Source organism: Coregonus clupeaformis, chromosome 23 (assembly GCF_020615455.1).
Source record: "Coregonus clupeaformis isolate EN_2021a chromosome 23, ASM2061545v1, whole genome shotgun sequence".
Lineage (NCBI taxonomy): Eukaryota > Metazoa > Chordata > Actinopteri > Salmoniformes > Salmonidae > Coregonus > Coregonus clupeaformis.
The window spans coordinates 10,715,328-10,728,013 of record NC_059214.1 but is presented as its reverse complement, the minus strand read 5'-3'; the positions used below and the strand labels follow the sequence as shown (position 1 = coordinate 10,728,013).

The window sequence follows — 12,686 nt, the reverse complement described above, 5'->3', positions numbered from 1 at the left end:
TGTGACAGGTAAGGTAGAGGTGATTTGATCCTTGACTAGTCTCTCAACGCACTTCATGATGACAGAGGTGAGTACTACGGGGCGATAGTCATTTAGTTCAGTTACCTTTGCTTTCTTGGGTACAGGAACAATGGTGGCCATCTTGAAACATGTGGGAACAGCAGACTGGGAAAGGGTGAGATTGAATATGTCCGTAAACACACCAGCCAGCTGGTCTGCGCATGCTCTGAGGACGCGGCTAGGGATGCCGTCTGGGCCGGCAGCCTTGCGGGGGTTAACATGCTTAAATGTCTTACTCACGTCGGCCACGGAGAAGGAGAGGTCACAGTCCTTGGTAGTGGGCCTCGTCGGTGGCACTGTGTTATCCTCAAAGCGGGCAAAGAAGGTGTTTAGCTTGTCTGGAAGTGAGACGTTGGTGTCGGCGACGTGGCTGGTTTTCCTTTTGTAATCCGTGATTGTCTGTAGACCCTGCCACATACGTCTCGTGTCTGAGCCATTGAATTGCGACTCCACTTTGTCTCTAGCTTGTAAAGACTTGAGCGCTCTCGTCTCCCCATTTCAGCACCACAGCCAACTTTCAACTACAAGGCTACTGTAGCTACTACTAGGCTACTGTATTGTGGTCGAAGTATTGACAACAGAAATGCTCCGGTCATTTCAATAAATCAATTAAGTAGTTCAAAAAGAGGTAGCCTACTTTTGGCTGGCTGTCATGTTCCAGTAGGCCTAAATTAGTTAATGATGATTTTTTTCAACTGTGATTATTATACAACAAAGTAGTCAAGGCAATTCTAACCATTTTGCCATGAATAATTACATTTACATTTTAGTCATTAGCAGACGCTCTTATCCAGAGCGACTTACAGGAGCAATTAGGGTTAAGTGCCTTGCTCAAGGGCACATCGACAGATTTTTCACCTAGTCCGCTCGGGGATTAGAACCAGCGACCTTTCAGTTTTAACCACTAAGCTACCTGCCTAAAATGCCATGTTAATAACATCTGAGTGAGAGTGACTAACAAAATCAATGGGGGTCCCCTGGAGGTCCGGGGCCCTGGATATGTGCCCAGTGTGCCCGGTGGGTATTCGGATTACTACAAGTTTAGATAGCTGGCTAGACTAATTTACCAATCAAAAAATTTAGTGACTGTCAGTGACTGACATAACAAGATAAAAATTGCTGATGCACAACCAAAATTCGAACTTGCACCTTGTATATTCTACTAATTTAACTCTCAACAGTAAGTTGACACCCCGACTGAGTTCCTAAGAAAAAATATATAGATATTTTTATGTGCCTGGGGCCCCCTAGTGGCCTGGGGCCGTAAGCGACCGCTTTTGTCGCTTATGCCTGGAGCCGGCCGTGAACGTAGGTAAGGTTATGGCCACCAATTTAGCTCCCGACTGTGCATGCATTGCATGATCAATGTTGCAAATGTGAAGCGCAAGCCATTGATCACATAGGCCTATCGCATATGTGAATGCTCAAAATAGCGATTAATTTCTATTTCTAGAATCAGATACCTATATGAATGAATAGGCAGGTCTGGTATTAGGCAATGGGCTATTCATTTAATACAAAATATCCATCCTTTTCCCAGTTATTTCTATGGCCTCTGCTATAGTAATATGCTGCAGTTGATTGACTGGTTCCCAGAGCGCCAAACGTCCAGAATGTTCAAAAGCACTTTACAAACTGTTGGTTTAAAATTTGTATTGTTTATTTTTTGGAGATCAAATATTAATAAATATAATAAAAAATTATACTATGGTGCCTGGTGAAGGGTTTCCTTCTCCACGACCCCTTGTTTCATATACACCCTTTAACGGTTCGTAGTTTCAGCAGAGAGAAAGAGGCGAAGCGAGAGGGCTCACTCTCGCCATAATCTGTCCAGAATAAGCCCAATGCGTTTCTATGGGCATAATATGCACACCTAAGCTTGTCGCCTGCCTTCCCGCCTTTGGGACAAAGACTCCCATTGTTAGGGCGGAGACATGAGCATCTTGTCATTATATACAGATCTCTGGTTTCAGCCTCATGCGAATTGGAAAGGAAAGTTGGCGGGTGCACAGTGCACTGTTAGGATGCTGGATTCCCCTAAAGTAAATTGATGCTTCAATAAAATTATATAATTACTCCTGTCTAAATAAAATCATCAAAATACTTCACCAGAGAGCATGACTTAGCCACAGAGGATCATTAGCTTCTTTAAAACAAAATAACTGTGTATTTTTTCAAATCACAAGTGTATAGGCCTATGCCTATATGGGAAACCCACAATTTGGGTAGTGCGCGTGGCAATAGGTCTAGCTGACTGAGTTGTGGCTGTCAGTGATAAGCACCTAAAATAGGTGTGAAGAAAATGTGTCTTGAGGATCATTTCAAATGTTGCAACAAGAAGAAGGGGAGGGGTGTGTGGCAAAGATATGGCATGTCTCTCTCCAGAATGAATGCACTCAGCTCTCCAGAATGTGCTCAGCTGTCTCCCGCCAATTCTTGCTCATTCATTGTTTCATTGTGTGAATCGTTTGCCCTTTGGTTGTTTATTTTTTATCAATTCCCCATTATATATGTCACCAGTATGCCTAGTAAATATACCGTTAATTCCCTGTCATTTGGTTACATTAATTTATTTGAATGCATGTATTAATTACAGAGATTTACCGTTCTCATTCTCAGACTGGAATGTTGTTTGCGGAGTTCACAACCTGCTACACTTTTGAGAGACAAGTTTTGTTCAAAATATTTCCAACATCGATAATCACCAAGCCTTGACGTGAAAGAGCAAAACATCATGATCTGATAATTCCATATATCCAGTGAACATGTCATTTAAAAAACTGCTGTTTGTCCCGAGCTCACTGACACATAAAACTCTGAGGGCCCGGAATAGGCTAGTTGATATAGGCTAGTTGATACAATGTTGCAAGTTTGCTAGCGACAGCTTCAGGCCGACCCAGTTGATGATTTGATACAATGTTGTACTTCACTAGCAATAGCTCAAGTCAAGACAGAACAAAAGGGAGACAGACAGGCGGAGTTAAGAGATGAATGTGAAATATTTTCTACAGTTTTTAATTGTCAGCTTTAGGCCTATGTATTTTACTTAGTTGACGATGAAGTTATATGGTTACTGCTACATTGGCCTATAGGCTTTCTATGAGTTATATGCGCTCATTTCTTTAGCCACCAATGGATCACAGTGTATCCATGTGTCCATATGGCAGAGGCTGGTGCTCTCTCCTTGGTTTAATTTTAACTTTTAGATTTGTATTGTTTTACTTCAGATTTTTATGATTAACCATGTGACAATAATTTTGAGAAATGAAAACGTTATTATTGAAATGAAACTGTTCCACAAAAATGTGCCTTTTATAAAAATAATCATAACTGGCACGCAGATCGGTAGTAATTGTAGGATAAATTGTTAGCTTCCCCAACTTGAAACTCACGAGCTGCCTATGGTCTTTACTATACCACTCCCAAAAAACTATGAACGTGCAAGCGCGTGCACACATATGAGGTCTCGTGAAAAAAACGTGTCCGCCTATGGAAATCAAAGGCCCATCGAACTGATTAGTTCTGGTGCCGGCCCTGGGCCTGCTCCGATTGGAGGTATTGTGTTTCAAATATGGCTCGATGGGAAGAATGAGAGCCTATCATGAGAGTCAGAAAAAAAAGTGCTCGTAAAAATGAGCTGAGTCTATTTAATGGTGGCCTATAAAAAACAGGCAGGTGGCCCTGCAAATAGATGCTCGAAATGTGATCCTCGGTAATGCCTTTTTTTCTCCATAATGCAATTCACTTTAATGTGCCTTTTCTGAAAATTGCTTTTCTGGGGGCCTGCCCGAGGACTCACACTCACTCGCTTGTATTGGTGTTGCATGGGGTGCTACGTTAAATGGGACAATATTGAGTGATTGGCTGATGTGTGTTGGGGGGTAAATGTATCTTTGCTCAAGTGCTGTGACCCTGAAACTTCAGTGCGTAACTCGCTGTAATCTTCGCTCCCTTCCCTCTTTGAGAGAGATATGATACTCTCGCAGCAGCAGTCTGAAAGTCTGTCTGAAAAGCACTGCAATTAATCCGTAGGGTGGATCTTGTGTGCAGTTTTGTTCAAAGAGTAGTACCATATTTGATGTTTAAAACTCCATTCCAAAAGTCTGAATATGTTACAACGCTACGACGCTTAGCCATTTTGTATGGAGCAGATAAGGTTTCCAAAGACTACACGAGGAGGGAGAAAGGTATACCCACACTCCCCTATAATTCTGCATTGTATCATTTTCACTTCACTTAGCAAAGACAGCACGAGATTGCACATCTGCATGCCAGTGAGTTCTGGGAAGCGTGAATGAGCAGGGAAGGCTCATTAGAAGAAGCTTACACCTGCCTCAGGCAGATGTGCTGCTCGGCTATGGATAGAAACCCACGTACTGTACAGTCACACTTGGGGAAGAACAGAGTCTGTGCAGAAGTCTTGTGCTGCAAAAGGTGTTGCCGTTCTAAGGAGGTAGATGTGTAAGCGAGGCCTCGCTTTGAAATGAAGTCTTACAAGTTCAACCCCTATGGAGCTCGAATGCTAGTTTCCTTCAAACGCAATTGCCTACATTGGTTATCTTAGCCATGTGTGTACATGCTTTTGTGTAATTGCTCAAATCCAGTACAGTGATCATAAATTACAAACATAGTTGTCATCTACAGCTGTTACTTATTCACAAAACGTTTTTTGTTGTATTTCATTGTATTAAAAAAGGGCAGAATTATTCTAATTACAGATATTATCAAATACTGTTGCATTTTACAATATAGTCCTCTGTAGGGACCTGCAATTTATTTCAGGTGAATTTTTACTTCTAAGTGAAAAAAATCTACATTTCAGTTTTGAATATATTTTTTCCAATATTTTATAAGAAATAGTGAATCGTGCAAGGGTGCCAATACTGTTTATTTGACTGCATCTATAACCTTCAACAATAAAGTAGAACGGAGGCATGTTACAAATCAGTTTGTGAAGGGAATATGCTATTGTGTGTGTGTGAGTGAGTATGCATATGTTCCTCCCTCCTCTCTGTGTGTGTGTGTGTGTGTGTGTGTGTGTGTGTGTGTGCGTGTGTGTGCGTGTGTGTGTGTGTGTGTGTGTGTGTGTGTGTGCGTGTGTGTGCGTTCTATGGTAGTCTAACCTTAACAGAGGTTTCGGGCAGGTAGTGGGGGTTGCGGAGCTTGGTGGTGATGTAGAAACGGAAGTCCGGGGCGTACTCGAAAGTGGAGTCTCCCAGGCGGATGCAGATGGCACCGCCCTGCTTGAAGGTCTGCTTCAGCAGCAGGGGCTCCAGGATGGCATCCAGCTCCTCACCAATGTTCTCCAGGAGCACTGAGAAACAACAGGGCTTTGTTCAATAATACTGAGCAGATGAATTAGTGCAAAATATATGGCACTGATGTCAATGTAAAGATGGGAAACAAGTCATACTTTGGTTATCTGGTTGAAACAATGTTCAATAAGCAGATTAGAACCAGAAACACATATTTTTCAGGACTATGAAAAGATATGTAAAAACATACCAATTTTAACCTCTGGGAAGACTGTTCTGTTTGCAACTTTTAGTTGTAAAACGGTTTATTTCCAGGTTAGACCACACTTGGCAAATTATAGACTACTTTGTAATACACCTGCTCTGAGCTGATACCCTTGAAATAACATAATAAGGAGAGTCAACTTTGACCCCCCCCCCTTCCAACATCATCTGGTTAGCACCGTGACACTCCATTATAGGACCCTCAAGGACCATGGTACTACGCTTCCTAGCAGACAATTACTAGTCATTAGCCCTGTCATACCGAAGATTTAGTTCCTATGTCTTCATCATTCCAATGGGGATGACTAAATGTTTTCTGCACTTTGCCTTTGGATAGGCTATAGTGGATGTGATTAAGAGACAGAATGCATTTGTTCATAATAATAATAATAATAATGAGTTGAATAGAGAGATATAGAATGGCCATTTACAGTGAAATACATGTATGAAAAGCAATATACCGGAGCAGCAAACAGGAGGCAAACATAACACACAGTACTGTTTTTCTCTAGACTATTTGTCCTATTTGGACCCTATGTATTGATATGTAGGCTACGTGTACCTTTTTTAAATAGATGTAGTTCTGTCCTTGAGCTGTTCTTGTCTATTAATGTCCTGTATTATGTCATGTTTCATGTTTTGTGTGGACCCCAGGGAGAGTAGTTGCTGCTTTCGCAACAGCTAATGGGGATCCTAATAAAATACCAAAAAATACCAATACCAAATACAAGCACACAACATTTGTAAATGCTGTTCCTGTTGTCTGCCAGTACATCTTGACCCGAAAGCTAACCCGAGTTGGGCTTTGTATCGCTCTCACAGTCCTATGCCGAGACAAGAGCTACTGGATTGGCGAAAGCTTTTTGTTTGTTATTGTGAACAATTAAATCCTACAGATGAAAAAACATATATGTGCAGAACCATATACGTGCATTTCAAGAAAAAAACTAACAAAGATAAGACTTCATGAATTGTTATAAAAAGTATGGGGGAAAAAATAGCAAGTATAATTGAAAGAGAGAAGTGTGATGACATGATCTTTCAATAAGGACATTTGATGTGGTATACACATCCCCCCCCAATTTTTGCTGTTGTTGACAATATTAGCATTTCTCAAAATCACATATGGTTCTTCGTTGCAAGGGTTACATTTTCTACACAAACAAGAGTTTTGTAAAACTATGAAATACTGAGGGCACAACAGTCAAGTCTATACAATGGCAGTGGGAATTGAAGCAATGCAAATCTACCTCAGCGCTAAAACTCAAGGTCCTTAAGGGACGTACTGAACAAAGAGAGAACAACCAACCAAACATGTTCATCTGCAAAAGATTGCGTCCATCTACCCACACAAAGATGATAGTCAGCTTCCCTCTTCCCTCAAAGAGACATGGGTTTAACCAACCAACACACTTAGTTGATCACACATCTAATGTTTTATGTACAGTAGCCCATATTAATTGAATTATTTTCTATGCAGTAGCCTGTTTACTTTATCCCAAGGGTCCTGGGGGTGTAGATGTAAATGTATCTAAAACTGTAAGTATCATTCAAACTCTCGCCCTTAAGAATAGAGAAACAAAGGCCCACCACCACATCATATTTCTGTGTTCTCTGATCCTGAATACAGCTTCACGTCTGTTTCTGTTATTGTGGTGAAGGGAGACCCCTTCAGGTGATCAGGAGTACTGCACCAACCAGAGGCTAGTGGTTTTAGTCTGGCATCCAAACTCATGTGCTCAGTTTTACCATTGTTTCACTTCACAATATAGTTTGGATTCCAGGCTATGGGAGTTTACCTGGTGTGCCGAACTGGATGCAGTTCTCCAGGGTGCGTACAAAGTCTCCGTCGCTCAGTTTGATGATGTGCAGACTGTTGGCCTTCTCCATGTTCTTTACCCACTTGTTGGCCTGGCCCTGGGGGTCGATCATCAGGGGCCACCGCCGGGCGTTGCTGCACACACACACGCACGCACAGGCACACACATAAAGAGACCAGTTAGGCACAATTGGAAAAAAACACACACACGCACGCACACACACACACACACACAGGGAGGACAGTGAGGCCAGGGCTCAAAATTAAGGGTGTCCCGTCGCCCCGGGACGATAAAAAATATGTCTGGGACCGTTCAAAACAGACGTTGGGACAGTTTCGGGACGATAGGCCAGAAAAATATAAAACAGTGGTTCCATACTTAAATGTTTAAGCACAAACACAAGGCTGATGAAACAGATCACAACATTTTGCTTAAAAGTTGATCAACCATTCTCAAACGCACATCTGATGCCAGCATGTTTTATAATGCGACAGAGATGGATATTCAGCCTAATGGTTTAAACTTAGAAAGAAGGAATATCTGAAGATGCAACAATAGGATTTTGACTTACTGCCTTTGGACAGAAGAAATGCTGGTTTCAGTGGAAATCTTCACTTTCTTTCTATGGTCAGATTTTGGCTGTAGGCTATTAAAAGCAAGGTGAGATAGGCTATGTAAAACGTCCAGGTTTCAAACAATGATATGGCTGGCTAGGCATCGCATATGTCATTATTTAGGTTACGGAAAAGTATAATATTAGAAAATCATTCCAATGTTGGGCAAATAGGCCTATTGGAATGCACATTTTACTCTCTGCCAGCCTGTCTGCTATGGTTGTATCTCCCTGACCTGCACACTGTAAAATGTGCAAAGTATTTCTGCCTCACACTGCAACACTGCCTGGCTGGGGGCTATGCATGCGCACGTGAAGAGCTAAGCGACAGACTCATTTTTAGAAGCGCTGTGCACAGGCATAGAGGTTTAATTGACTTGAAACGGAAGGCTACTGAAGTGAGACTTTGTACTTGTGTTCCTTGGCTATTTACATAGTTTTGTTCACAAGCTAGGTTGTTTTTCAATGTTTGAGTTTCAACGGCTAGGAAAGAGAAGCAATGCGGATACTAGTCAGACTCTCAATCTCACAGGTACAAACATGACTGGAGTTGCATTAACACGGTAACCTCCAGCCCTTAAAGGGGAAGGTGAAAATGTCTGTCTCATCTGTGATATTTTGGGTAAAAGACTCAGGTCCCCCATTACATCTTACTAGTAATAGATGTATTGTTTTAGAAACATTACAAAGCATGCTCATCTGTTTCGTTGTCTTTTGTTGGTGTAATTTTAGCACAAAACAATATTTAGACTGGTAAACAATTTCAGTGGCTAGTAGATTTTTTAATCTACCTGCCACAATGGCTGGTGTAGCAAAAAGCACATTTTAGGCCCTGGCCGTTAGCAAGTGGTGGTACTCAAAAAGGTAAAGGCGACCATTCTTCAGTAACTGAAGAGGGAGGGTGAAGCAGAGAAAGTGAAGGCTGGGGAACACACACGTTCTTTATTGTATATTATTGTGTTATGTTGTTTAATGGGGCAGCTGGTGGTGGAATGCAATGTCTCCAACTTACGTTTATTCAGTAACCAGTTCACAATAACATTGTTATCTCTTAGATATATTGTATACATGTGGTTAGCATGTTGAATTAATATATTATAATGATTAATAATGTAATGGATGTTTGTCTGTTTTTTTTTTTTTTTTTTTACATATTTAGTTTATGTAATATCGACTGTCTGTCTCTGTCTCAGAAATACACCAATTACTTTAAAAGCACTGCAAATGACCTAGACCCATGTTGGCATATCAAAAAATATAAATGTTTTGGGGACGGTTCAAGTTCAGTTTGGGACAATTGAAATTGCACTTCGGGACGGTACAGGGACGGTGAGGAAAACAGTTAGTTGCGAGCCCTGAGTGTGGCGCTGCCTAGGCAGTCAGCAGGAGAGGCCGCCCATGGTTCTTGCATGAGGCAACAGAACATTGTGAGCGGGATTGAAACGTACGTAGGTAGCCTAGCGGTTAAGAGTGTTGGGCCAGTAACCAAAAGGTCGCTGGTTCGAATACCTGAGCCAACTAGGTGAAAAATCTGTTGATGTGTCATTGAGCAAGGCTGTTGGCATAACATGGCTGCCATGTATCACCAGAGGGGGTTGCTAAAAGTACTCTAGATGGTGGCTGAGGTAATATGTCCGCTTAGGTTGCTTAGATGAAAAGCACTGTGGACTTACGAGATGATGATGCCATTGTCTATAGAAAAGCTGTCCGATGGCAAGCCGGCGATGGTCCAGCTGCGGATCTTGACCGGCTCGCCCAGCGAGTTCATCAGGGACATGTTGCTGGAGCACGGGATCTCTCTGCTCTTACACAGCTCCATCCACTCCTCGATCTGAGCCTGGAGCACACCATCCCACAAGCACGGATCAAAAAGTAATCACTTCATATCGTCAGCTCATGAAAAAAAATACATCTTAATCACAAACATTTCCCACAATCGCAAAAAAATGTTTTGATCAGTGTCATCTAGTTTTCATACTTGCATGAGGGGATGCGGGGGTAGCAATAATAAGGTATTTTGAGGGAGACTCTTTAATGCAGTTCCCTTTGAGCATCATAGAAAAGCATACAAGTTAAATATTTCAACTAGCGGGCGTCCGCTCGTCTTTGTCACATCAAAGCTTAGTGTTGACTGAGGCCAACTGGATCAAAACACACACAGGCAAACATAGACGTAAACACTCTCACAAGCGCTCATAGACATGCAAACTGATTCTATGTCCCTGTATCTATATCCCTCTATGTGCCAGCATGTTCGTGTACGCACCTGTATATCCATTTATGTCCTAGTTTTTACCTGTATGCCACTGTACCTCTATGTCCAAGTATGACCTGTTGCGCATTGGCACCAGGGACCCAATACCACCCTTTACATCACTGTATGTCATTGTTGGTGTCAATTCTATTTAATATCCTGGCAGTTGAATAGAACATGGAATTTCAGTTCCTGTATTGATTGGACTATGTCATGAAAGAGGATATCCTTTGTATGTCTCTACCTTGTATTTATCTATTTTAACCAGTATGTCTCTTTCTGAACCTGTATATCTGTGTGTGTACCTATGTAACCGTCTGTCATGATGCCTGTGTGTACCACTTCTGTGTACCTACCTGTCTATAGCTGGAGGTGAATGCCCCTAGGTAGGCCACGATGGCTGACGAGATGAGGATGTCCCCTGTCAGGTTGGTGTAGAGCTTCCCAAGGTTAAAGGCTGTCTCGCTCCAGCGACTCTTCTCCCCACCCAGCCCACCAATCAGCTGCTCAGCTCTCTCCAGCTTCTTACTGCACATTTCCACCTAGAGGTCGAGAAGGGAAGGACAGGGAAGAGGATTTGTAACATCACCAGTCCGTGTTGAGTTCAGTAGGCACTAAATGGGAAAACCTTTTTGAAATAGATATCCATAAGTGTTTGGGTAGAACCTTTACTGTTTCAAAACGGCTCTTGTTTCGTGTAAACTGAACATGAACATGGCCCTGTTTAAATACTGCAGAGGCAGAGGCTACCACTCCAAAAGAAATGCAATTATCATCTTGTTTTGATTGACTGATTGAAGGCATGCGTGACCAACAATTTATCTCATAAGGACACTCAACAATGACACTCAATATCATTCCAAACATTTGTTCATAAGGAGTTACTTTTGGAAGAGAGTCGGAACATAACAGTTCAATCATAAATAGAACATAAATGATTGTCGATTGCAACAACAAAAACGCTCAAATACCTTTAGTGTTCTACTGTAACATTATACATCTGTTTTTAGCTTGCCTGGTATCTTCATGAGATCAGTGTGTTTCTTTATTTTACAACTGCTTTGCTATTATTGTTTTGTGTGCATTCCTACTAGAGGCTTTTGAACACCAAAAGTACTCTAATGTAGTTGTATCTATTTTCATCGAATCTTTCTCAACATGAAAAGTAACCATACTAAGCTACCACGGGAGAATTAAAAGGTTGTCCGTGAAGAGTTGAGACTAGGTAGGAAACATAGTCAACTCTCTTCCCCTTCAAACAGAGAGAACAGTGAATCAGACTGGAAGGAGGCATATGGAGGAGGAAGAGAAGAGACATGAAAGGCAGTGAATTGGGACAGGGGGAAAAAAATAGGCATCTTCTCAAAAACATACAAGAATGAAGAACAATGTAAAACCAAAAGCTGAAAACGTCAAAGCTTTGATAGAGCCAGTAAACAAATAGGCCTAGCGCTGCGGCATTAGTTTGGGTTGCTACGACTCTTTTGAACTTAAAAAGAAAAAAACAAAGATGTCAGCATTGCTCAAACAAATATCCCTTATGGTTTCGTCAAGAGGCACCGCATTTGTAATCATTTTATTTCAAGAACGGCTGGGAAACTATGCACTGAGAAAGTAAAGCCGGAGTACATTTTCTAATTCTCTATTGCGCTTATATATATATATGCTCCTTGGCAAATGTTAAATCTCGCAAAATTCTTTCACTTATCAAAATGCTGCAAATAGGTTGAGCTAGCACAAATCGTGTTAAGCAAGTGCCAATAGGGAGGGAGCTATAGAACTCATTTGAAAATGACACATCTAAAACCAATTCAGTTGGATTAATGGGTGTAATACTACAACAGATACTGATAAATTAGTACATTAGGCTTAAACCATTATGTACATATTAGAAATACAGTGGATAGCTGCCAACCAGAGGTGGACGGTGTATTGAAGGAGAGGATGGTTCACCTCTGTAATTTGAGCCAAACCCCGCCCCACCGACCTGATTCTCTAGGTCAGCCTTCTTGTTCTTGTTGGCCTCCAGTGTCTGCTGCAGCTTTGCCAGTTTGTCTTGGACCTCTTTGAGGGCAGCCTGTTTTTTACGCAGGCTCTCCATGGCCACCTTCAGCTCCCCCTCAGCCTGAGCTAGCTTCTCCTTCTTAGGGGCCACCACTTTGGCCACTCTGAGAGAGAGGAGGAGATAATGTATAGGTTGGGATTTCATTCAGGAAATGTAACTTAACATTTTCTAATAATAACCACCAAGGCTTCTTTCAATTTACTTCAATAAAAAAACTCAGTATCCTTGTGAGATTCAAGAATAGACTATATTGTACTGTACTATTCAATATGATCACAATTCTTGTTACACAATACAGTTAAAACAAGCTTGAGTGTCGCCGTCACAGTTTCAATGAATACTTTCAATGTACACA

The 12,686-nt window shown here is 41.6% G+C and overlaps 1 protein-coding gene across 3 annotated transcripts in view; it reads right to left on the bottom strand.

Moving 5' to 3' along the window:
• Positions 1 to 12,686, bottom strand: part of dnah7 (dynein, axonemal, heavy chain 7) — a 222,361-nt gene that overhangs the window by 73,001 nt on the left and 136,674 nt on the right. For all 3 annotated transcript variants that reach the window (XM_045206528.1, XM_045206529.1, XM_045206530.1), the window contains 5 exons: positions 12,254 to 12,434; positions 10,623 to 10,808; positions 9,686 to 9,849; positions 7,379 to 7,533; positions 5,184 to 5,374 (listed from right to left, as the gene is read on the bottom strand). In XM_045206528.1, coding sequence (XP_045062463.1) covers positions 5,184 to 5,374; positions 7,379 to 7,533; positions 9,686 to 9,849; positions 10,623 to 10,808; positions 12,254 to 12,434 — 877 coding nt within the window. The remainder of the gene's footprint in view (positions 1 to 5,183; positions 5,375 to 7,378; positions 7,534 to 9,685; positions 9,850 to 10,622; positions 10,809 to 12,253; positions 12,435 to 12,686) is intronic.